The following is a 25,397-nucleotide window of genomic DNA, read 5'->3' on the forward strand; positions in this document are numbered from 1 at the left end:
TGTTTTGTTATTATATGTTTTAGGACTATGGAGAGCATGAACCCAACTGCTGTCTATCACAGTAAAGAGATGGATCTGTCAGGTGGAAACGGCTCTGACTACAAGGATGAACATGATGAACTCACACAATCTCTCAAGATCATGTCCATCGCAATAAACATCCTGGTGTCTGTACTCGGCGTGTTGGGGAACGGAGTTGTCATCTGGGTGACGGGCTTCAAAATGATGAAAACCGTCAACACCGTTTGGTATCTCAACCTCGCTGTGGCCGACTTCCTCTTCACAGCGTTCCTGCCGCTGACCATCACAGAAACAGCTCTGGACGACCACTGGCCTTTTGGTAAAGTCATGTGCAAACTGAACTTTACCGTTCTCTCCATCAACATGTACGCCAGCGTCTTCATTCTGATGGCCATCAGTGTTGACAGATGTGTATGTGTGGTGTGGCCAGTGTGGGCCAAGAAACACCGCAGCGTCAGAAAGGCGTCTTGTGTGATTCTGGGTGTCTGGGTTCTGGCCTTGGCTCTCAGCTCCCCTTACTTCATCTTTATGGACACACAACCCTCCTTCCTTGATAAGGACATCATCTGGTGCTTACCCACCTATGCACTCACGTCTCAACTTGCGGCCATGGTCTTCACTCAGTTCTTCATGGCATTTGTGGTCCCTTTCACCGTCATCGTCTCCTGCTATTCTGTCATGATCTACCAGCTCAGGAGGAATCGCTCCTCAAATCGGTTCAAAATGATAGCAGCTGTTATCACTGCATTTTTCCTGTGCTGGGCCCCCTTTCACATCATGGAACAGGTTGTGTTGTGGGGGATTTTCATGGCGGCAGAGCACAGTGAAGCACTGGATCATGTGATCGTCATCGGGGTGCCCATAGCCACCTGCCTGGCTTTTCTCAACAGCTGCCTGAACCCGCTGTTGTACGTGTTCATGGCTCAGGATTGGAAGTATGATGTACTGGAGAACGCCTTCACTGAAGAGATGCCTCAGACCAACCTTTCCACAAACCCAGGGATCATCAGTCAAGAGACAGCCTTGTCTGAGACACAGGTTTAGGGTTATCTTGTTATTATACTTTAATTCATACGACTGTAAAAAAAAAAAAAAAAAAAAACCCAAACAAAAGGGACACACACAGACAGACAGACAGACAGGTACAACGGGTACATCAGGTATTGCATCAGGTTGGGGCATGCATTTCCAACTTGCATCGTTTCCCAGTAGACCGGTGCTCACTGGTCTAGTAATCAACATACTAGAAAAGTGTGCTCCTCTGAGTGCAGATCTCCACCAGGTCGGGCTGCCTACCCAGGGCTGTGTCAGTCATGGGGTGCGGCTGTCGAGGGAAATAGAGTTAAAGGTATGGTAAATTATTTACTTTGGTTAAAATAAGTGTTAAATATCTCTATATTCTGATACTCATTGTAGAGTGTTTGTTCAGTAAAAGGAGTCTCCCATGTCTCTCAAGCTCTTTATTAATCAGAAAATGCATTTTAAGTGCTCTCTCCTGATTGGCTTACATTTTGTCACCTACCAAAAAATGTACTATATTCTGTTTACTAAAGAGCTGGAGAGACCTCTGTAACCGAAGAAACGCTCTGTAGCAATGATTACTATCAGAATATAATACTTAAACCTTTTTAACAAAAAATTAAAACTACCAAAAAATATCACGTACCCTACCTTTAACTGTTTGCATTCATGGCGCCCCCCTTGGGCAGAAGTGAAAGTGGTTTTGGTGGTTTGCTGTATAGAGGCCCCCTCAACATGCAATGCCTAATTGGGGATGACTGGATGTTGCTTTCATATGTTTTTGTAAGAGCCCCACCCACAATTCTTTTAAGGCAATTACAGGTTTTGGTCTTGGAAATGAAGCCAATGCGGAAGTAATACAAATGTTGCAGTTCTCATTAATAGTCACATCTCACTTTTAAATGCTCCAAATGCATTCACAGCAGCAAGCAACACAACGTTTCGACCTCGCGGTCCTTTTCACTGACCAACCGGTCGTTCGGTCGGTGGGTAGAGGCCTGGAACTTCATCTTTTTAGGGGAAAGGCCTCTTGGCCTTTGGTCTTGTAAATGTTTTTAGGGCACAAAGGTCAAATGCCAGGACAGCAAAGTTGTCAAATTATATTAGGTCCACTGAAATAATTAATTGAATTTAAGGGTTAAAAATGAATTAAAGGTGTCGTATAACTATCAGTGAAATAAACAGTGATATTTACAAATTACCAATATTTGATATGACGTGTTGTGAGCTTGTAGATCTGCTATTTTCAAAAGATTTGAATACATTTTATACATTCTGTATACCTTGTGAAACAGGACATTCTGCATAATAAGTACTTTTACTTAAGTATATTTTTAAGCCATTACTTTTGTACTTTTACTCAAGTACATTTTGATTACGGGACTTTTACTTGTAACAGAGTGTTTCTGCATTGCTGTATTGAAACTTTTGATGTCAGTAATGATAAAAGATGCAAAATTGATTATAAATGCAAGTAAAATGTATTTTCTGACTCAACTCGCCTTTAATAATAAACAAATGTAACTTCCTCATGGTTTGACGTTGACCTTTCTGAAAAGATCCACATCAGGGTTGGCTATCATGCATTCTAATAGCAAATCCACCTCCACTGGTCTATACAATGAATACAAGGTTCAAATGAAATCATTCAAATGAAAATAAGGAGTGTCGTTTTGTATCCTGATTTGAGCTGTAGTTCAGCCTCACTAAACAGTTGACAGCGACGTTGCTATGGATACAGGGAAGGTAAATACAAGTTGTGCTCTGAGTTCTATATTTTCATATTTGCAATCAAAGAAAGGGGAGGAGAGGAGGAGGATAGGTTGTTTGCGCAATGATGTATAGCTGTTTGGTGGGAGGTGTTTCCTCGCCCCTCCCGTTTGTATGCGAGAGCTGGCGAAAACTTTGGGAAACTCAGATTAGGTGGGACGGGCCACAGTGTGTCACACACACACACACACACACACACACACACACACACACACACACACACACACACACACACACACACACACACACACACACACACACACACACACACACACACACACACACACACACACACACCTTAATGTCTGATTAAAAATACACCTGTCATGTCTGCATGGTCGTCATATCTTGGTCAATCACTAGCATTCTCATCCGTTGAATGTGTTTCCTTGCATGGACAGGTCTTAAGTCCTGTGAGTGCTATGAAGACGAGTTCACACTAGTCAGCTGCATACCTGCACTGAGGGTCTTCAGACGTCCTCTTAGACTACAGCACAACAACACAGGTAAGACTTTGATTTCCTTGGAATGGAAATAAATCAGTATTGCTTTATATTCCTATTTGACCTTGGTTGTGTATCGTTGAAATTGTGAGTAAATTTGAAGGAGTTGAGTGATGTGTAATTACTTAAATTGTAATTACTTATTGATGAATGTGGATCAGCAGCTCAGGTATAATGAAATTGTTAAAATCACTTTCAAATCCAATTGCTTTATTAGAGCATTCTAGTGCTGTATAGTGTTTGTAGTGCAATATACAGCGCGCGCGCGCGCGCGCCGCGCGCACACACACACGCACACGCACACGCACACGCACACGCACACACACACACACACACACACACACAAACACAAACACACAGACAGACAGACAGACAGACAGACAGACAGACAGACAGACAGACAGACAGACAGACAGACAGACAGACAGACAGACAGACAGACAGACAGAGGAGGAGCAGAGGTCATTTACTTGATGCTTTGTAGATCTCAGGTTTATGTCAATTCAATTCAATTCAAAGGGCTTTATTGGCATGAGAAAACATACGTTTACATTGCCAAAGCAGAAAGCACAATACAACAATACAGCAATACAATCAAAACAAAAAATATGTACATTTGAAAGTCAGAATCTTCAATAGATCAATTTCTATGTACCAAGATCACTGGGTGCAGGTATAGTGCCGGAATATACACACTGATTAGTCTTTAGGGTGGTTGTGTTCCGTTTGATATCCTTCTCCTATCACAGCAACTCACGAATCTTGCTGCTGTGTTTGCACATTGTTGTACTTCGCCCAGCAGATATGGGAGTTTTTTGTCATTGGTCATGTTTTCAAAATCTCTGTGTGGTTGTAATCTGTGGGAAGTATGTGTCTCTGATGTCTTGGTACAATGGACAGACGGTTAGGAAGTGTAGCTCGGTTTCCACTTAATTTTGTGCGCAGTGGGTGCATAGTCTGTCTTCTCTCGGGATACAGGTCTGCCTGTGACGACCTTTCTCGATCGCAAGACTGTGCTCACTTATGTCAGTGGACACGCACACAAGCACACATACACACACACACAAACACCCACCTGGCAACACCGAGTCGCCAGGTTCTGGGAGAGAAACAAGCAACCAGCGTTAGCTCGTTCGGCATTAGCGTTAGCCTCTCAGGAACTTTCAGTGCATGTTTGAGTATCATGAGACTCTACAATGAGTAGTAGTAGAGAAAAAAATAACTTTGCATCGGTTATAATAGACGAATTTCACTTAGGCACGCGCTCCCATTATGCCAACGGAGGGGGTTGAAAAAATGACTCTGAAATAACTCAACGTCCCTTTCAAGGATGGTGAGTGATAAGCGACACATCAAAGATAACACTTAAAATGTCCGGATCTCTCCTTTAACACCTCTGCCTTAGGTGAAAAGTGAAACTGCCAGCCAGCCAGCAGCCAGCTTTTAATTATAATATATAATCCAGGTGTGCTCGGGTGGTGCAGTGGTAAAGTCCCTGCCCACCACCACAGAGGTTGTGGGTTCGATTCCACCGCGGTGTATCCGGCTTTGACGCGCGTGTATACAAACACAAATGGCCCGTGTTCGGGGAGGGAAGCCGGGCGGGGAGGGTGATAATGGGTGGCACCTGTCAGCAGGGAATGTTGGGCCGGGGGAGTAGAGGGAATGCTCCGTCCCGGTGGGGGCTCCTCACTGGCAGGTACAACAGTAGTGAGACACATAAATGTGTGTGGGGGAGGAATTCATTGGCATAACGACTAAATTGGGTAGAAAAAGGGGGTAAAAAATGATTGGCTATTCTGAATTTAGAAAAATTATAATAAAAAAAATAATATATATAATTAATTTACACATGAGAGCAATATTTTATTCACATTCAGTGAGGGGCTCAAGTGATGGGTCTGCAATGCAAGCCTGCCTTTTTCCTTTTTGATGAGCGATGCAGTTGAACTTGCTGAGAACGGAGCGCTGTTGGTTTCATGTTGTATATTTCTGGTTGCTTTGTATGGTGTTAAATGGTGCGTGCATGGAACAATGCAAATGATGCACACAGGAACGTGCATTTGATTAAGAAGTGGGATTCATGATCTGATACACCTGTGATCTGCGCAAATCAACGATTTACACACCCTTTGAATGCCATGTGGGACTTTAGACAAAACTACAGTCAAATATAGTAGAAATGTAAGAACAGCTTTGTGAATGAGTTCCATTCTCTCTGGAGTCATGTGATCATGATGTATTTGTTAGATTTTTCAGATTCAATTCCGATTGGCTATGACTGACTTCCAAATGTACAGGCCCGGGGTATTTAACCAGGTCTGGTGGAGAAACTAGTCTAGTCTGAGAATTTGTGAAATGAGTTTTTTAAATTCCATGAATCAAGCAGATTGCATCTCCACTAATGGAGAAATTGCGTCCAACAGATTTCAGTCTTTTCCTTCTTTTTTTTTTAATATTGCGATAAATATATATTGGATTTGTTATCGTGATACATTGTGATTTTTGGTAACCGTTACATGCCTAGTATTTAGGACATAATAAATGTTATGGTATTACTGAGTCCTAAAGGATAATAATACATGGTGTGATAAATGACCTTTGTTTTGTTATTTTATGTTTTAGGACGATGGAGAGTATGAACACAACTGCTGCCTATCACAATGAAGAGATGGATCTGTCAGGTGGAAATGGCTCTGACTACAAGGATGAATCTCTCAAGATCATGAACATCACCATAAACACCCTGGTCTTTGTGCTCGGCGTGTTGGGGAACGGAGTTGTCATCTGGGTGACAGGCTTCAAAATGATGAAAACCGTCACAACGGTTTGGTATCTTAACCTCGCTGTGGCCGACTTCCTCTTCACAGCGTTCCTGCCGCTGACCATCACAGAAACAGCTCTGGACGACCACTGGCCTTTTGGTAAAGTCATGTGCAAAATTAACTTTATCGCTCTCTCCATCAACATGTACGCCAGCGTCTACATTCTGATGGCCATCAGTGTTGACAGATGTGTATCTGTGGTGTGGCCAGTGTGGACCCGGAACCACCGCAGTGTCAGAAAGGCGTCTTGTGTGATTCTGGGTGTCTGGGTTCTGGCCTTGGCTCTCAGCTCCCCTTACTTCATCTTTATGGACACACAACCCTCCTTCCTTGATAAGGACATCATCTGGTGCTTACCCAACTATGCACTCACGTCTCAACTTGCGGCCATGGTCTTCACTCAGTTCTTCATGGCATTTGTGGTCCCTTTCACCGTCATCGTCTCCTGCTATTCTGTCATGATCTACCAGCTCAGAAGGAAGCACTCGCTGGGCAAACTCTCAGGTCGCTACTTCAAAATCATAGCGGCTGTTATCACTGCATTTTTCCTGTGCTGGGCCCCCTTTCACATCATGGAACAGGTTGTGTTGTGGGGGAAATTCATGGCGGCAGAGCACAGTGACGCACTGGATCATGTGATCATCATCGGGGTGCCCATAGCCACCTGCCTGGCTTTTCTCAACAGCTGCCTGAACCCGCTGTTGTACGTGTTCATGGCTCAGGATTTCAGGAATGAAATTTGCAAACTGTCCATCCTGAAATTGCTGGAGAACGCCTTCACTGAAAAGCTGCCTAATACTGCGTTCAAACGGGCAGATACAAAGACACATGCTACCGTACCAATCCTGGGGGTGGAAGTCCAAGGGCTCTCTCCCCCCTCCCCTGTAGGGAGGGGGGAGAGAGGAGAACCATAGAATCCAGGCCACGGCGGACAGCGGTGTATGGGAAGAGAGAGAGGCACCTCGGTCAGGTACGAGCGGTTTGGCGGCGTGTCCCCTCTGGTCCCCTGGGTTGTCCAGAAGGAGCCCAGCAGGTCCTCCCGCAAAACAATTTCGAACTTTTCCAAGCCCGGATATGTGGAGAACAGTGGTGGAAAAAGTACTAAAATGTTTTACTTAAAAGTATCAATACTGCAAAAGTAGGCTGGTGGGGGGAGTGTAGCGCCAAGGATCACTTAGACAATTGGCACTGGGTGAAAAAGGGTTGCAAAATTGTGGGATAAAAAACATTTTGAAAAAAGAAAATATCAGATCTACAAGCTCACAATGCGTCGCATCGCGACATATTGTGAGCAGTTTGGCTATTTTGAAATCGCCGAAATGTATATAGGGCTGAAGTGTTCTTGTAATAATAAACAAAATCTACAATTTAACTAGTAAGTAACGTTTTTAAATAATTGTGGTGGAGTAAAAGAACAATATTTGAATCTGAGATGTAGGAGTAGAAGTAAAAGTACTGAAAATTGTAAACACCAGTAAAGTAAAAATACCTCAAACTTGTACTTCAGTAGGCTACAGTACATGAGTACTTGTATTTAGTTACTTTACACCACTGTGGAGGACCGAACGGCCGGTGTGCTCCGATGACACAGACCAAGTAGACAAAAATGGTGCATGTTATAATTAGCATTAGTGAGGACCTATTATCCACAACATTGCCTGCCTTCACACTGTCCCACATTGCTTTAGAGACACTAATTCATGCCTTCATCACATCCAGACTCGATTACTGTAATAGCCTCCTTTAAACGGTTTCACCTCCGAAGTCCTCAATAAACTACAGTATGGTCAAAACTCTGCTGTCCGCATGCTCACCAGAACCAGATGCAGAGACCACATCAACATCACACCAGTCCTCGACAACCTTCACTGGCTCTCAGTCAAACATTATTATTTTGTATCAATTACACACCCCATGAAGCCTTGAATTCATGTGAGTGAGTGTGGTAATATAGTGGCCCTCTCCATCATCAAAGCTGCCCACCCTTGATGTAGAACATCATATAGACAGTTTAGAAATGAAAATAAGATAAATAAGAAATATGTACAGTAAAAGGTTTGAGGGGGGGGGGCACCTGAAGGTACTCTTTTAGGGCAGTTTTGAAAGATACTATGGTTTTACACTCCTTCACTGCTTTTGGTAGGGCATTCCACATTTTTGTTGCATAGCAGGAGAACGAATTCAACCCCTTGAACCCTATTGTTTGTGCCAAATCTGGCCCGGACGTGATCAGTGGAGCTATACCTCTGGTGTTGTGACTGTAGACTTCATTTACGTCTTTGAAGTACTTTGACAGGTACATGGGTCTTTACATTGTGGTGTACAGTATCTTGTAGACCAGGCCCATTGCAAGTTTCTGTATATGTCCTCTACCCTGAGCCATCCGACCCTAGCAAAGTGAGCAGGGGTTAAATGAGTTACCACTTAGTTCCATTTGTTCCATTTCCACTGTTCTGAGTTCAACACTGAGGACTTAAGTAGAAATGATTTTTCTTTTTGATGGCTCTTAAAGGTGGGATATGTTAAAGATTCTCTTTTTTTAAATGACATATAAAAATAAAACATTACTATGAATAGCAACAATATTATATTAGGTAAAGAAACATATGTAAAATATGTGCATTAGTCATTGCACACCTTGATGTGATTAAAGGTGTGCATGGCTCCTACTTAAATATTATCTGTAAGTAAGTGTATTATGTGACTGCACACTGTGCATTATGTGTGTATAAGTATATGCATGTGTGTACATTTAGTACATATTTGTGTGTGCACTGCAGTCTTTATGCAAAGTATCATGTGCCAATATATATGTAAATATTGCGGTAGGTGTGTGAGGGGTGCTATGGGCGTAGATATGTGCTATGTTGGTTAATGTAAGGTCTTTACTTCCCCTTTTGTCCAAATATGGTGCTTACAGTTATGACTCACAGGGTGCTATAGGGTGTGATGGTGTGATGCAGTTTGCATATTATTTTTTTATTTTACTTTTCTGATATTAAATGTACTTAAGTATTGAAAGTAAAAATAAATGATGTTGATAAAAAAAGATATCAAAAAATATACCAGACTTGAACATATAATACTAGACCCGATGCAAATAGGAATGCATGCCCACCTCTGTCTGTCTGTCTATCTGTGTCCCTTTTCTGCCCATATGCAGTGGTGGAAAAAGGACTCACATGTTTTACTTAAGTAAAAGTATCGATACAGCAATGTAGAAATTCTCTGTTACAAATAAAAGTCCGGAATTCAAAATTTGCTTGAGTAACAGTACAAAAGTATTGGTATCAAAAAGTACTTAAAGCAACACAAGTAGAAAGTACTCATTATGCAGAATGTCCCATTTCACAAGTTTTCAAATGTAATAAAATATTTACAAATCCTTTGAAAAAGAAAAGCAGATCTACAAGCTCACAATGCGTCGCGATGCGACGCATTGTGAGCTTGTAGATCGGCTATTTTCAAATGGCCAAAATGTATATAGGGCTGAAGTTGTTAATGTAGGTTTTGTTATAATAAATAAAAATCTACAATTATGTAACTAGTAAAGTTTTCAAATAATTGTAGTGGAGTAGAAGTAAAATAATAGAAAATTGGAAATACTCCAGTAAAGTAAAAGTACCTCAAAATGGTACTGAAGTACAGTACTTGAGTAAATGTACTTAGTTACTTTACACCACTGTTCATGTGTAGAAATAATCAAACTTCTCTCAGAATGTAAAGAGACATGGATGCAGTACTCAACACCAACAGTGGGCGGCAGCAAAACACCAACAAGCGTACTATTGTGCCGGAAGTTGGTGGCTGCAGGACCTCACACACCAACCGGAAATGTAGTTTTACACCCGGAAATGTAGTTTTATCTAATATCCCTTTGCAGACGAATTGCAGCAGCGCTAAGGCGGGTAAGAGAGCGATACGTTATTTATATTTGAACAATAAACAAACGGTTTAAATTGTAACATGTTGAATTGACGTGGTTCGTGTCTTTGAAGCGACGCTTTGTTTATAAAAGCCGTTGAGGGTTTAGCATCCCTAGCTAACTGTTAGCTTCATGTGTAGCAGTGGTGGGAAAAGTACTCTATTCTTTTTACTCAAGTAAAAGTATCAATACTGCAATGTAGAAATGCTCTTTTTCAAGTAAAAGTCCGGATTTCTGAATTTACTTGTGTACAAAAGTATTGGTATCAAAACGTACTTAAAGTACTAAAAGTAAAAGTACTCATTATGCAGAATATTCCCGTTCACAAGTTATCATATGTCTAAAATCTACAAGCAGATCTACAAGCTCACAATGCATCATTTCAAATGGCTGAAATGTATACAGGGTTGAAGTGGGTAATATATGTTTTGTAATATTAATCAAAATCCATAAAGTAACTAGTCTAGTAACTACATTTTTCATACAATTGTAGTGGAGTAAAAGTACAATATTTGCCTCTGAGATGTATAGGAGTAGAAGTAAAAGTACTGAAATTGAAAATACTCTTCCGGGGGAGGGGGTTTATTTGCCTAAATAGTACTGAGTTCAAAAGTACATTATAACAGAGTTTCAAAGTATAATATAAGAGTGTATTTTGCCAAAATAGAAGTAGTGTTAAAAAATTGAACAAATTGGGAAATGGTCAAATACCCCCCAAAAAAATATGACACCAGAAAATGAGCAAATGATCGATGTTAGGATGGAGAAAACATAGCTAAACAGTAGACTATTAAATGATTTTTTAATAAACAGTAGTCTACTGTTAACAAAATAGATACAAATGAGTAGCGTACTGTTAAAAAATAGACAGAAAAAAATAACTGAACTAAAAAAAAATCTGAACTGAAACATAGCTCAACAGTACACAATAAAATGATATCACTATGTATGCACAGGGCCAGTCAATCCACTAGCCTGCTTAAGCATCTGTCAGACAGTCAGCTGTTCCATGACATAGGCAGACCACAAGTTGGCCTGTTTGCCCTAGACAAAGTCTAGTTTGCATGCACTGGTAGCGGCCCAGTCCTCCTGGTGCCCACTCGTCCTAGTGCCCAGTTATCTCCACCCCTAAGTGCCCACTCATCCAGGTGCCCACATGTCCCTAGTGCCCACTCGTCCTATTGCCCAGTTATCCCGGTGCCCACCTCTCCATGTGCCCACTTGTCCAGGTGCCCAGTCACCCCAAAAATATGGTGCCCAGATGTCCCTAGTGCCCACCTATCCTGTAGTCATTATTATTATTATAACATTGGTTATAACAACCTACTTTATCGATAGATAGATAGATAGATAGAAAGATAGATAGATATAGATACGCTGTTGTACACAGCCTCAGGTCTTAATGGCTTAACATTGGATGTTCGGCAGACAATATTTACTACACAACATGAACATAAACAAAACCGTATTGATCCATGAGGGCTGGAATGCCCGAACATCTATTTGAACTTTCTTTGCCTTTTTTTCCCCCGCCATCATTCTCTGATATGATATGATATGATCCAGAACTGTGTGTTCAACCATTGTGTGTCTGTGGCATAGGCTACAGTGCATGCTCCGAGGTGTACTCAAAACTAAGGTCAATTTCATACAGACAGAATGCAAGGGGACTTAAATAAATTGTTATTAAAACAATTGAAATAGAAAGAAATCCTCTCTCTCACACTTATTCCAGTGTGCCAGTGATTACCCTCCCCCGTGCCAATGGTCACTTACATCATCTTTAATCACTTTAACCCTGTATGTTTGACCGGAGTCCCTCAGGGCTCTATTCTAATGTGTTTTCTGTTATTGTGAGGAAAGCTGTCACAGATGCTGGGGTTTAACCCATTAAGACCGGGAACGCATCTGCGTGTCATTTTTTTTATTCCTTTGGCTATTCAAAAATAGCAGATGTACAAGCTCATAGTGCGGCACCGAATGCCGCGCTATGAGCTTGTAGATCAGCAATTTTTTTTCGTGAAAATATGTGCAAATCTTTGAATATATATATATATATCTTTAAAGCAAACATTTGTAACTCAAATCTTTATTTCTGGGGATTCATTCTACAGCTTTTTATATATATATATGTTTTTCACTGTTGCTATAATATCAGTGGTATCAACTTTTTCAAAATGATATGTATTTGGCCACGGACCCCCATCTGAAAATATTTTGTTCCAGGGACCCCCAGAAGCAAAGATTTGAGTAAAATAATTATATATTCCAAGATTTGCACACATTTTCACTATTTGAGCTTGTAGATCTGCTATTTTTGAATGGCCAAAGAAATCTTAAAATGACACCGATGCGTTCCCTGTCTTTATAATGGGTTATGTGTTTAAAGGCTACATCCCTAAAGTGAGGTGTGTTTACTGTTCTGTGTGTGTGTGCGTGCGTGTGTGTGTGTGTCTTCCTTCTTGTGGGATGTGATCTAGGATCAGTCGAGCATTCCAGTTCCAGTGTCCAGGCCATGTCGCTGCATCATGAGCAGCGCCAGAAAACGTCTCAGGGTCGACATGTCCGAACCCTCTCTGGTGCTTCCTGTACACCAGGAAGTGCTTCCGGTACACCAGGGAGTCAACACGTCCAAACCTTCGGTGCTGCTTCCTGTACACGAGGAAGAGGAGTTTCTACTGGTGGAGGAAGACACCACCGACTCCAGTCTGGTTATTACTATGGGTAGGTACAATTACATTTTACACTTGATGTAGATGGGTCTTCAACAGGGGCCCCTCAGAGTCACTACAGGAGGGCCCTAAATGTGTTATGTATATGGCCCCGTCCCTATTTTCGAGGGAACATTCGCCGAAAATAGCCGATCTACAAGCTCAGCGTGTCGCAGTATGACACGTTGTGAGCTTGTAGATCGCCTATTTTCGGCAAAGAGGTTTGGTGTACTGGGAAAAAAAAGCAGGCCAAGTACAGAGCCAAGGGTCAAGTTTACTAAGTATTGATGGTTTACTTTAAGGTGTTAAATGATGACAGAGCTGTCAAACAAGTTTATGAAACTGTATGTATGGAATCTATGAAAAAGATTAATCTACGACACAATTTTACACAGCATATCTCTCTCTCAGCTAAGGGGTCCTTGGCCTGAATTTGGTTCACTGGTAAACAAGGTAAACAATTAATCTAGCATCTGTCTAAACAACATGCTATCTAAATCACATTGTTAATATTTGTGGTCAAGAAAAAACAACCCCAAGAAACAACATGAGAACGAGTGACCAATATACTGTATGTCTGCATAGTAGCCATATCTCGGTCAGTCGCTAGCGTCAATTGAGAGAGAAGGTGGCAAGAAAGGCCACAGGGAGAGTGAATTTCTAGGGGGTGAGGTGGAGTATGAAGAGGTGAATGCTAGGGGGTGAGGTGGAGTATGAAGAGGTGAATGCTAGGGGGTGAGGTGGAGTATGAAGAGGTGAATGCTAGGGGGTGAGGTGGAGTATGAAGAGGTGAGTGCTAGGGGGTGGGGTGGAGTATGAAGAGGTGAGTGCTAGGAGGTGAGTGCTAGGGGGTGAGGTGGAGTATGAAGAGGTGAGTGCTAGGGGGTGAGGTGTAGTATGAAGAGGAGTGCTAGGAGGTGAGTGCTAGGGGTGAGGTGGAGTATGAAGAGGTGAGTGCTAGGAGGTGAGTGCTAGGGGGTGAGGTGGAGTATGAAGAGGTGAGTGCTAGGAGGTGAGTGCTAGGGGGTGAGGTGGAGTATGAAGAGGTGAGTGCTAGGAGGTGAGTGCTAGGGGGTGAGGTGGAGTCTGAAGAGGTGAGTTGGGGTCTATAGAGGTGAGTGCTAGGCGGTGAGTTGGGGTCTAAAAGCCACTCTCCACCAAACCGACTTTGGGCCGACTTGGCGTCGGGAAGCGTTCGCTATCGTCGGCCCGTCGGTTAGAGGTCCGTCAGGTGGTCCGTTGGGACCTTTTCGGCCGATCCAGAGCCGACTGGGAGTAGCCATGTAGCAGAGAAGAAGTGTGACAACAACACCGCAGCGAGGGCTCTCGGTGTTGCCAGATTATGTGAGAGAAACAAGCGACCATGTCTATGAAAACCTACATTCACTGTTTCTCGTTGTAGCTCCCAGAGAGAGAGATTGATTGATTTGACCTACTTTTGCGCTGTGGTGATGTAATTTATTGGGAGCAGGTGTGTAAGATTCCAATAGTATAAACATTTTTTATTTAATATATATTTAATATATTTTTTTCAAATTAGATTTGGCCTTATAGATTGAAATGTGCTCAGTTTTGGCTATTTTCTGGGTGTTAACTCATTCACTGCCACTGACGTAAAAAACGTAATTTCTCCCGTTTACCAATCCTGCCACTGACGTAAAAAACGTAATTTTTTTTTTTTTTTTTTTTTTTTTTTTTTGTTTCAAATTTGACCCAAAGACCAAGGAGATATGATTGTTTAAAGATCTAGACTCCCATCCACTTCCTTGTTAACTTAAAACTTAAAAATTCTGTATCTCGGCTCCTGAGTACTTTTTTTTTTCGATGAAAAATCTCTGGCAGTGGGCAAACGCGGCCAGCAATAATTGTGGCAGTGAATGAGTTAATTTCAATAAATTAATTAATGTATTTATTTTTGATAATTCGAATAACTGTTTTCAAAAATGTTGTGTACACCTCAGCAGTGGTGGAAAAAGTACTCTAATGTTTTACTTGAGTAAAAGTATCAATGCAATAGATGTACTCTGAGTCTGTTGGATGCTTGTTTCTTTCCAGAACCTGGCAACACGAGTTAACCAGTGTTAAGTCGTTCGCCATTAACGGTGGCCTAGCAGGAAATTTCAGCGCATGTTTGACTATCATGAGACTCCACAATGACTAGCAGTAGAGAAAAAAACAACTTTGCATTGGTTATAATAGACGAATCTCCCTAACCCACGCGCTCCCATTATGACAACGGAGGGGGTTTAAAAAATGACGACAGGGGAATCTATGGAAAAAAAGAACGCCACTTTTCACGTCGATAGGTGAGTAACGAGACATCAAAGACGACACTTAATTTGTCCGGTATTCTCCTTTAAGTGTCGAGGGTTTAAGTGGGTAAAGGGGTATTTCACTTTAAAACACTTCTGGGGTAATTTTAACGTCTTCTCTGCCTTATGTCTGATCACCCCAGACAGTTTTTAAGTTGCTTGATTCAACATTTAGATATTTGATATTAATTTGATCAGACCTATATGAACGTATTGAACTTCAAACTCCATTTTAACCATGTAGTGAGATTTAGCTTCTACTGCACCCGCTGTTTTTTTTAGGACCCTAATGGTGTCTAGTTAAGATTTCTTCTTGTTGCCCAGTTCAACTACTGTCCCATGGTAGCCTCGCGTGGCCAGACAATATCACACGACACACTGCGTGGATATTAGTCTGGTCCCTATCAACGATAGATTTTTTTCCAAGGGGCGGTTACAAAAAGATCCAAACGGACTCTATTGGTTACACCTAAACCAATCAGAGCAGTGCTTCCTTGTTCACGAACCAATCAGAGCAGTGCTTCCTTGTACGTCATTGCTCCAAATAAGGTGATAATCCCGCCCACATTTGGATACTGGTCCCTGGTTGGTTCCGCACAACTGCGGAGGGAGAGAAATGGAATCTCTATGGAGGGGGGCCAGACCTAATCTGCCGAGGGCTAAAGTGCGATGCAATTTTGCAAAGGCAGATTCGTCTGGATCCAGGCTAGTCCCATTGGGTTAATTTTTAACCCTTTCTTATACCTATCCCCTACCCGAACCCGAAAATGGAACAATACAGACACAAATTCACAAATTTTTCTTTCCAATTCTGACCCAGGGAATTCAATAAAATGGTTATTATTCAGATTCAAGCATATCTTGTCTCTATTTGGGAACAAAAACTGCACAAAACGAGCAGAAAAGATTCAGATCACATCTAGAGTTTTCTGAAAAACATATGTTTATATATATTGCTAACATCTAAAATGACACGGACGCTTCCCCCGGTTTTAACGGGTTAAAGGCCACTCTATATGTAAGCACATATAAGCATTCATTCAGAAGCAAGCGTTCATGTTCCTTTATCAGTTAAACATATTAATGGGCTCCCCCTTGTGGTCAGTCAGGGACAAAACAGGCTCTGAGAGAGTTTCACAGGCGCTTTACATAAATTCTACTTGCTATTAACTGTGTTTGCACATGTCACCATATACAGTGAGTGTTTTGTAATGCAATGGTTCTCAAAGTGAGGTCCGGGGACCCCCAGGGGTTCCAAGGGGTCCCCAGCAAAATTAGTTAATATAGAAGCACAATCAGTTTGACTATTAAAGTATTAAAGTAAAGCAGTATTACTAGTAATACTGCTTTGTATGATAACAGACCTGTATTGAAATATACATTGAAATATGTAAAAATGTTGTGTGTGTGTGTGTGTGTGTGTGTGTGTGTGTGTGTGTGTGTGTGTGTGTGTGTGTGTGTGTGTGTGTGTGTGTGTGTGTGTGTGTGTGTGTGTGTGTGTGTGTGTGTGTGTGTGTGTGTGTGTGTGTGTGTGTCAGAGGAGAGCGTGCCAGAGGGAAGGGGCAGGAGGAGAGGAGGGGTGCGGAGGAAGAGGATGGCGGTGGACCACGAAGGCTCCGACACTGAGGAGGAGGAAGGGGCGGGCGTAGAGCTGGAGCTTGACAGGCTGCTGGACCAATCACTGGAGAGCAAGTCCAGACAGCACAACCTGACCACGGTCAACGTCCGGAACATCCTGCACGTGAGTCAGCGTCATCTTAAGTAACTAAGTACTGTACTTAACTCTTTAACTGCCAGAGCATACATTAATAAACTCACCCACTGCCAGCGATTTTCGTGTTTTATAACCTTTTCAACTGGTCACAGAAAATGTAGATTCGTAATGATTCATCGATCCACCGTGTGTAGACACAAATAGGACCTGTGGCCGATAATAATAATAATAATAATAATAATACATCAGACTTATATAGCGCTTTTCTAGTACCCAAAGTCGCTTTACAAAACAGCTTAAAAACAATTTTATTAGGAGCAAAAGAAAAGAAAAACCTTAATAGGCTAAAAACAATAAGCTAAGACTTAAGGTCCTTACACACCGGCGAATATGCGAATATACGCAAAATTCGGACTCGTTCCGAATAATTAAAAGACGCTTTTTCGCTTCGCGAAACTGATGTGGACGCTTGCATTGACTTCATAAGGTTTTAAAAAAAAACGTATTTATTCGCATGAAGAATTCGCCCCGGTGTGTAAGGACCTTAAGAGGACGAAAGGGAGATTTGGTTTCGGTTAGGCAGGGAAAGCAAGTCTAAAAAGGTGGGTTTTGAGGGAGGCTTTGAACACGGCAAGAGTGGGGGCGGCCTTGATGTGAGGGGGAGTGGGTTCCAAAGGGTGGGGGCTGCAACTGAAAAAGCCTTGTCACCCCATGGGGAAGTCCAGGAGGTTTGCGTCACCAGACCTGAGGGAGCGGGAGGGGGCGTGGCGTTTGAGGAGGTCAGAGAGGTAGCGGAGTGCCTGGTTATTGAGGGCTTTGTAGGTGGTGATGAGTATTTTGAAAACTATTCTATGTTTTACTGGGAGCCAGTGAAGGTCATGGAGGTGATGATCCCCAGAGGAACAATTTTTCACCCGTGAGGTAACTTTCTCACCTCCCTAACTGGCCAACATTTATACACATTATGATCACTTGTCAGACAGTTGGTAAACACAAAGGGGATCACTGTTAGAAAAAAAAGTTAAACCGGAACCGTAGCTTCCTGTGTTAGACCAGGTTGAAACCACGGTGTCTCGCCGAATCCAGGGCAAAACAAATGAACTCAAGTTACAAACATTTGCAGGAAGCCAATAAACAGGAAGTGGACGGAGGTGGAAATCTTCGGATGACGTTATTTCCGTATCCGTGTGAGTTACAGTGAAAGTGGTCACTCCGGATTATAGATCACAGCGCGATCTTTAATAAAACAATTAAATAATGAAAACTCGTCCAAACTCATCGACAGCAGGCTGTGCCTTAGCAGAAATAGACGAGTTAACGCGTCCATGGCAGTAAAAGAGTTTACTTTACTTGAGTTTTTTAATACTTCTACTCCACAACAACTCAGATGAAAATATTGCACTTTTTACGGCACCACATTGTTGATTTAGATTATTATTACATTAACCACTTAATAGGGTATGTTTTTGCCACATCATATTGATGTCCTCGCATCACAATGATGAAATAGGTTGAAAATCAGATTCTTTTTAACCACATAAAACAAAAACATTGTGTGACCTTTGCCCTACAGGAAGTGATCACCAACGAGCATGTGGTGGCCATGATGAAAGCTGCCATTAACGAGACTGAGGCCGTCCCTCCTCCCTTTGTAAGTCTGTCTGTCTGTCTGTCTGTCCAAAAAGGAGAGGCGAGTTGAACTGTCTGATATTCAGCATTCACAAACAAAACGGAATATAATATATGATGTCTATCTGTCTGTATTAGGGGTGGGACGATATATCGATATATCGATATATCGCGATACTTTCTCCCGCGATAAATAATCTATATCCTCCCGAAAAATATCGATATTAATTTTTTTTTTAAGTTTGTGATACGTTGTTTTTTCTACTCTGTATTTGTGTAATGATGATTTTGAACTGTTTGGTGCTATTTTATGTGTTTATGAATTGAATACAAGGACTATCGTGATATATCGTTGGTGAAATTTCATGCAATATATCGTGATATCGCAATATATCGGCATTTTCAGATATCGTGATATATATTGTTATCGTGGGCCTAATATCGTGATACATATCGTATCGTGAGGTACCCATATCGTCCCACCCCTAGTCTTTATGTATGTTATCTGAACATATTTCTGCTTGTATTACATTTAAAATATATGTTGTTTGCAGAGAAACAGCCATTGTAGCCTACGTAAAGGAGAATTACGGCCAATGTTATTCTTACCTCTATTATGACATGATATCCTAGGACGAGTGGTACAGTACAGAAATTCCATAACGGTCAGGCGCCGGAAGTGTCGTGAAAGCTCGCCTTACGCTCGAGCGCATTCAAGAACAACAAGTTGCATAGTGTTCTCTCACTGTAAACATCAGATCTCTGCAGAAAAACCAAAGCAAGACCTATAGGCACGGGTTTTTAACTGTAGGCGGATCCGTTATGGAGTTATGGAATTTCTGTACTGTAGCACTCGTCCAAGGATATCATAACGTCATAATAAAGGTAAGAATAACGTTGGCCGTAATTCTCCTTTAATGTGAATTGAATCAATTCATTGTGGCCTATTTCTTGCTTTTGACCCCCGACCCCCGCTACACAAGCTACAAAAAAAGTTGAGATGTCTCTCAACTTTTCTCAGCGCTTCAACGATGCAGTGAAGTGTCAATCAATCATGTCGCCGCTGTCAGGAAACCTTGTATCTCCATATTTCAATTAATTAATTAATGCCCTACTTCGTCGTACAAGAGTGCCGCGGAAAAGTAGCAAAAATAGCCGATCTACAATGCGTTGTGAGCTTGTAGATCTGCTATTGTTGCAATGTTTGATCATTTTGGAAAGTGAGATGGTTGTGAAAATGGTTAAGTGTGTCTGTGGGTGTCTGTTTTATAAATATTGAACCAATGAAAAGAAAGAAGAGCTTGTGACAGTCATTTTAACCCCTTTATCCATATTCTATATGTACGCTTTTCAAAGATCTACAAGCCGCGAGCTTGTACATCTAATGTAATTGAGGGAAAAGTTTGAAATAATCATGGTACTGATTTGCAGTCATGTCGCCCCCAGCCCTAATAAAGCTTAATTCATGCTCTGTTGCGTGGTGGTTTTCGCGCTCCGAGAACGGCCGAGAATAGCAGACCTAGGTCGCGTATGAATCGGTGCTTTAGGCGCAGTTCATTTCTCACTTTTACATTTTTACACTCTGAAGACTCCGTATCGCTGTGGTGTGTAGCCACGTTTTTGGGTGTGTTTGATCTGTAACCCATTCAATCCGGGAACACATATCTCTATCATTTTAGATTTTTTTGCCGCGCTTTGAGCTTGTAGATCTGCTATTTGTGCAAAATCGTGAAAAGTTGTGCTCGGTGCCGCGCTATGAGCTTGTAGATCTGCTATTTTTTAATAGCCCAAGGAAATCTAAAAATGACAAACATGCGTTCCCGGGCTTACCCCATTTATGCTCAAGTATAACTTCTCTGTCTGTCTGTCTGTCTGTCTGCAGGAGCCAAAGATGACTCGTTCTCGGTTGAAGGAGGTCGTCCAGAAAGGAGAGGTGAGTGGAACTGTCCCATATTCAGCATTCACAAACAAACAGAATATGAATGATAATGGACTGTCTGACTGTCTCTCTGTCTGTCTGTCTGTCTGTCTGTCTGTCTGTCTGTCTGTCTGTCTGTCTGTCTGTCTGTCTGTCTGTCTGTCTTTCTCAGGTGCTTCCTGTGTGGAACATCTCTCCTGTTAAGAAGAGGTCTGAAGTCAAGGTACTGTATTCATCTGCGTCTGTCTGTCTGTCTCTCTCTTTCTGTCTGTCTCTCTCCTTCTGGAGACATTTGATATGACTGTGAAAAAGAGATCTTGATCCTGTCTGGAACTTGCAAAACATTTACTTTTATTTATATGTGCTGTAGATGGTTGTGAAGCATCATCTTCAAGCTAGAGAAAATACGCCTGAATTCATTTGATTTCTAATTCAAGTGATTATTCACAACTGAACGTTATTATTATTTTATTATTTAATGAAGAGAATTAATAAAGCACAAATGTGCATACCATTTTTCCAGAACACACTTGCAACAATACAATAGCTGTTGAAGCCAGCAGGTGGCAGTGTAGGATCAATAATAATAAAGTAGAGCACGAAGCCAGACAGAGACTGGTTGCAATGTGACCAGATATATAAAACAGGGGTTCTCAAACTTTTTCATGTCAAGGACCCCCTAATTGGTATGTATTTGACCGCAGACCCCCCCATCCTAAAATGTTTTGTGCCAGAGACCCCCAGAAGAGAAGATGTGTGTTAAAAAAGATTCCAAATTATTCAAAATGTTCCTATACCTATAAATGTAAACATTAATAAACTATCTCTGTCTGTCTGTCTGCCTGTCTATTCTCTGTGTGTCAGGCTCAGTTTGTTGACATTCCTCTGGCTGATGAAGACTCTTCTGATGAAGAATATCGGCCAGAAGATGAGGATGAAGATGAGACGGCTGAAGACGTAAGGAAAAAAATACATAATTTAATGTATTCAATGAATGATAATGAGAGGAATTAAGAATATCATTTCATGTGTTTTATTGTCATTATTGAATCTATTATCTGAAGAATTTTGATGAAAATTACAAGACATCTGAATCCCAGATCCTATTACGGATTCCGCAATTCCGCAATTATCCTAATTGTGTATCCCGGATACACAATTGTTAATCGTACAATATTTTACAACACTATTAACAAATATGAACACTATAATAAAGACAACGATTAAGGTTAAAAAGAAGCAAGCCAAAGCTCCAATGGTCTCGGATAATTCATAAAAGCAAAGCTTAAAGCCTCAATCTGTGATTTCTTCAGCGGTCGGCTGTACAGTATGTAGAATTTGATTTGATTTATTAGACGTCATGATTAAAAGAGAAACACGCGCCACGTGCTTCTCAACGAAACGTCAAGGATAAAAAAAACACAACAAAGTCAGTGACTTGTTTCCATTGTGGCGCTTGGTATGAGACGAGCAAGACATTACAACATAGAACGCGCAATGCAACAATAAATAAAACACTCTTTAACTAAATTATAAAACAAAACACATATCCACAAGTTTCCTAGGGCATGGTGGGCATCACTGATCAAATCGACAGGAAGTGATGCCCACCATGCCCTAGGAAACTTGGGGATAAATAAAATGACAGAACATAATGTTTAGAATGATAACACCTACATATCGTCTCTGTCGGGTGGAAACCTCATATGTCGAAAACTGTACTCACAATTCAATGCAAAAGTAGCAGATAGCTTGTGGATCTGATACTTTTGGTGACACTGTAGTGTGATCGAGTAGTAGGGCGTTAATTTGCGGAAAAACACAAACAGGTAAAACACGAAGATGAGAGGTTTCTACTCGACAGTAACGATGTAATAATTCTACATATTGTGTTAATAGTTTAGGAAACAGAGCACTAGTGTGGAGGGACTCCTTTCATGCTGTTTTTTGGACAGACAAAAACTTTAAGTCGTCTTTAATCCCTGTGTATGTGAGCAGTACATCTACATTAAATGTACTCTTTATTCATGATAAGAATACATGTGGAAACCGCTAGGTTCCCAGTTCGATCCCGGGCTACCCCAGAGTTAGTGTCGAAGTGTCCTTGAGCAAGACGCTGAACCCCTAATTGCTCCCGATGAGCAGGTTGGTGCTTTGCATGGTTTCCTCCGCCATCGGTGTATGAATGTGTGTGTGAATGGGTGAATGTAATGCACAATCTATGCAAAGCGCTTTGTATAAAAGCAGTATATAAATGCACCATTTACCCACAGAGTATTCAATGAATGCACATTTCTCTGTGTGCAGACATTTCTGGAGAGTGATGTCGAGAGTACAGCTTCTTCTCCAAGAGGAAGTCGAGTTAACAGACCAGAAGATGACAGAACCAGTCCCTGGCAGGTAGAACACACACACACACACACACACACACACACACACACACACACACACACACACACACACTGAATGACATGTAATGGACACTTGCAGCTCTTTAACTCATTTGTTAGTTATGGGGGTCCTTGAAATTAAACGTTTCAGAATGTAGTGCTCTGATCAGCGCTGAATAATATATACAGTTTCAGCTTCACCCAGCTGATGGCTGCTCGGGTGGTCATATTGAGCGCTCAAAGGGGAGCAGTGTGGGTGAAGTGTCATGCTCAGGGACACCTCGACACATAGCCGAGGCCGGGAATTGAACCTGAGACGTTAAATTTCCCAGGCGGCCTCTCTACCCTAATTCAGCTATGGCCGGCCCCCAAAAAGTTGTTGACAAAAAGTGCATTTTAATGACCATACATTGTAGTTGTACATATCTGTCATAAGGATAAAACACAAACAGCTCGAGAGCTTATTTCCATTGTGGTCCTTTGACTGTATGTGTGTAAAATGAGTGCCAAACACTATTTACAGCAGTGCTTCTTAATCATTAGGCCTGTATTAACTCATTCAGTGCCCAGCTTGTTTATGGAATTTTGGCTCTGAGTGCCACAGCCAAAATTCATTGTAAAAAAAAAGTGCTTAGGAGCCGAGATACAGCCTTTTTCAGTAAGAAGTTAAACAAAGAGTGAATGGAGCAGCAAATCTTCAAATCATCATATCTTGGGTTCTGAACATGTTTTTTTTTTTTACGTTTTAGACGTCCAGTGGCACTCGGGGCTTATATATCAACGGACGTTTTAGACGTCCAGTGGCACTGAATGAGTTAATATATGTATTTGGCCACAGACCCCATCTGAAAAGATGTTGTGTCAGGGACCCATTACATGATTTGTGTTGTTAAAAAAAAACACATATTTCCACAATGTATTCAAGACCCCCCCCCCCCCACACACACACACACACACACACCAACACATTTTATTCTTGTAAATCATTTTATTGATCTGTCTGTCTGTCTTTTCCCAGAGTTCTCGGAGCAGGTCGAGGAGGCGTTTGAGGGCGGGCCATGGCTCTATGGGCCCGCCCCCTCCTCCCAAGGCCCCGCCCACCAGAGCGGTGACTGACAGCTCTTTTCTGGAGGAACTGAACGCCGTTGAGGAAGAACTGTCCGTGTGTGTGAAACCCTACCAGGTACGCGCACACACACGCACATACACACACACACGCGGACCTTTATTGATCCCGTGGGGCGAGTTCAGTGGCCAGAGACAGCACAGCAGTTATAACTCCGGCCAGATTACTTGTGGTACAATGATGCCTTTCCAGATGTCACAGCTAACGCACCAGATGTTGTTGTTGATCAGGACAGTATAGAGAAGTGACAATTTTCTCTACTGTTCCATGCCTCTTCCACAGTCTGGAAGAGGCATTCCGTGCTAAAGTACCAATGTCTTAAGGATGCTATTATACAGCTCGGTTAAAAAAATGTAAACTGCTTGTGTTCATATGTGGAAAGTCTCTGTAATGTCCACAAACTAGTTGCAGGGCATTGGCTACATTCTGTTCAGTGTCTGTGATAATTGTCAGTCGCCACATATGGAGGAGACGACGTACCCGTGAGTTTCCCAAGCTTGTGCATTGCTTGTGTTCAAGCATTTCTTGTTAAATGTGAATACAGATAAAGCTATCGTCTTTGTCGGGGGGGGGGGGGGACCTCATATGTCCAAAAATGTTACTTTTCAGTTAATTCAAAAGTCGCAAAAATAGCAGATCGAAGCTCAAAACGCACCACGTTTCAAGCTTGCAGATCTGCCAATTGTGATCCTTTTGTGTTACGCTGTAGTATGATCAAATAAGGCGTTCATTTATGAAAAAACACAACAGGTTAAAATATGGAAATAAGAGGTTTTTGCCCCGACAGCAAAATTAACCCATTAAAACCGGGAAAGGATCTGTGTAACTCATTTCAGGTTTTAGCGTTGGCTATTCAAAAATAGCAGATATACAAGCTTGCATGTATATCTGCTATTTTTGAAAAATGAGAACTACTGATTTAGAAGGCATTTGTGGAATGGGCCTCAGGTCTTAATGGGTTAAGTGTGTGTGTGTGTGTGTGTGTGTGTGCGCGCGTGTGTGCGCAGCCTCTCTCTGTAGACGAGGACGTCAGTCTGGTTTCGTGTAGAACTCGTTCCAAGCGGCCGCTGACGGACGTTCCCCTGGAACGCCTGGAGGCGGAGCTTCAGGCTCCCGACATCACCCCCGACATGTACGACTGTGGCCCCGCCCAGGAGGACAGGGACTGGAACGATTGGCTGAGAGGACTGATCCTGGAGAATGAAGGTGAGGAGGATGAAGTTGGGTCCCAAATGTTTCACATTTCAAATTATTTCAAAAATAGCTGATGTGACGATCTGCTAGATAACCTTTCACCTTGCGCTGTGGCAATTAACTCAAAATGTGTTGAAACCCATGTTTAGAACCAACCAACTGACTTGACATTCATACTAACAATGACCGCTACCAATAATCAAAATAAATCATGAGCCATATAATAATATTTGATCATTTTATACTTTGAAAAAGTTGAGCAAATAGTAAAAATGGCCGATCTACAAGCTCACAACGTGTTGCATCGCATCGTGTTGTCTGTCTGTCTGTCTGTCTGTC

General features: G+C 41.9%; 3 protein-coding genes across 3 annotated transcripts in view; all 3 read left to right on the plus strand.

Moving 5' to 3' along the window:
• Positions 1-27: 27 nt before the first annotated feature.
• Positions 28-1,065, plus strand: LOC308095724 (chemerin-like receptor 1; the record flags this gene model as incomplete). Its single annotated transcript, XM_080442763.1, has 1 exon — positions 28-1,065. One exon carries the CDS (start codon positions 28-30, stop codon positions 1,063-1,065), a length of 1,038 nt encoding a protein of 345 aa, XP_080298889.1.
• Positions 1,066-5,943: 4,878 nt separating this feature from the next.
• LOC308095725 (chemerin-like receptor 1) lies at positions 5,944-7,053 on the plus strand (the record flags this gene model as incomplete). The annotated part of the gene is made up of 1 exon (XM_080442764.1): positions 5,944-7,053. One exon carries the CDS (start codon positions 5,944-5,946, stop codon positions 7,051-7,053), a length of 1,110 nt encoding a protein of 369 aa, XP_080298890.1.
• Positions 7,054-10,015: 2,962 nt separating this feature from the next.
• The window catches only part of gon4la (gon-4 like a), a 50,238-nt gene continuing 34,856 nt past the window's right edge, over positions 10,016-25,397 (plus strand). The window contains exons 1-10 of the mRNA XM_080441301.1: positions 10,016-10,047; positions 12,545-12,788; positions 16,626-16,828; positions 18,375-18,452; positions 20,313-20,363; positions 20,521-20,571; positions 21,213-21,305; positions 22,656-22,748; positions 23,757-23,921; positions 24,872-25,070. Coding sequence (XP_080297427.1) covers positions 12,593-12,788; positions 16,626-16,828; positions 18,375-18,452; positions 20,313-20,363; positions 20,521-20,571; positions 21,213-21,305; positions 22,656-22,748; positions 23,757-23,921; positions 24,872-25,070 — 1,129 coding nt within the window. The 5' untranslated portion in view covers positions 10,016-10,047; positions 12,545-12,592. The remainder of the gene's footprint in view (positions 10,048-12,544; positions 12,789-16,625; positions 16,829-18,374; positions 18,453-20,312; positions 20,364-20,520; positions 20,572-21,212; positions 21,306-22,655; positions 22,749-23,756; positions 23,922-24,871; positions 25,071-25,397) is intronic.

This window comes from Gymnoscopelus braueri, assembly GCF_963280865.1.
Source record: "Gymnoscopelus braueri genome assembly, chromosome: 11".
Classification (NCBI taxonomy): Eukaryota; Metazoa; Chordata; class Actinopteri; order Myctophiformes; family Myctophidae; genus Gymnoscopelus; species Gymnoscopelus braueri.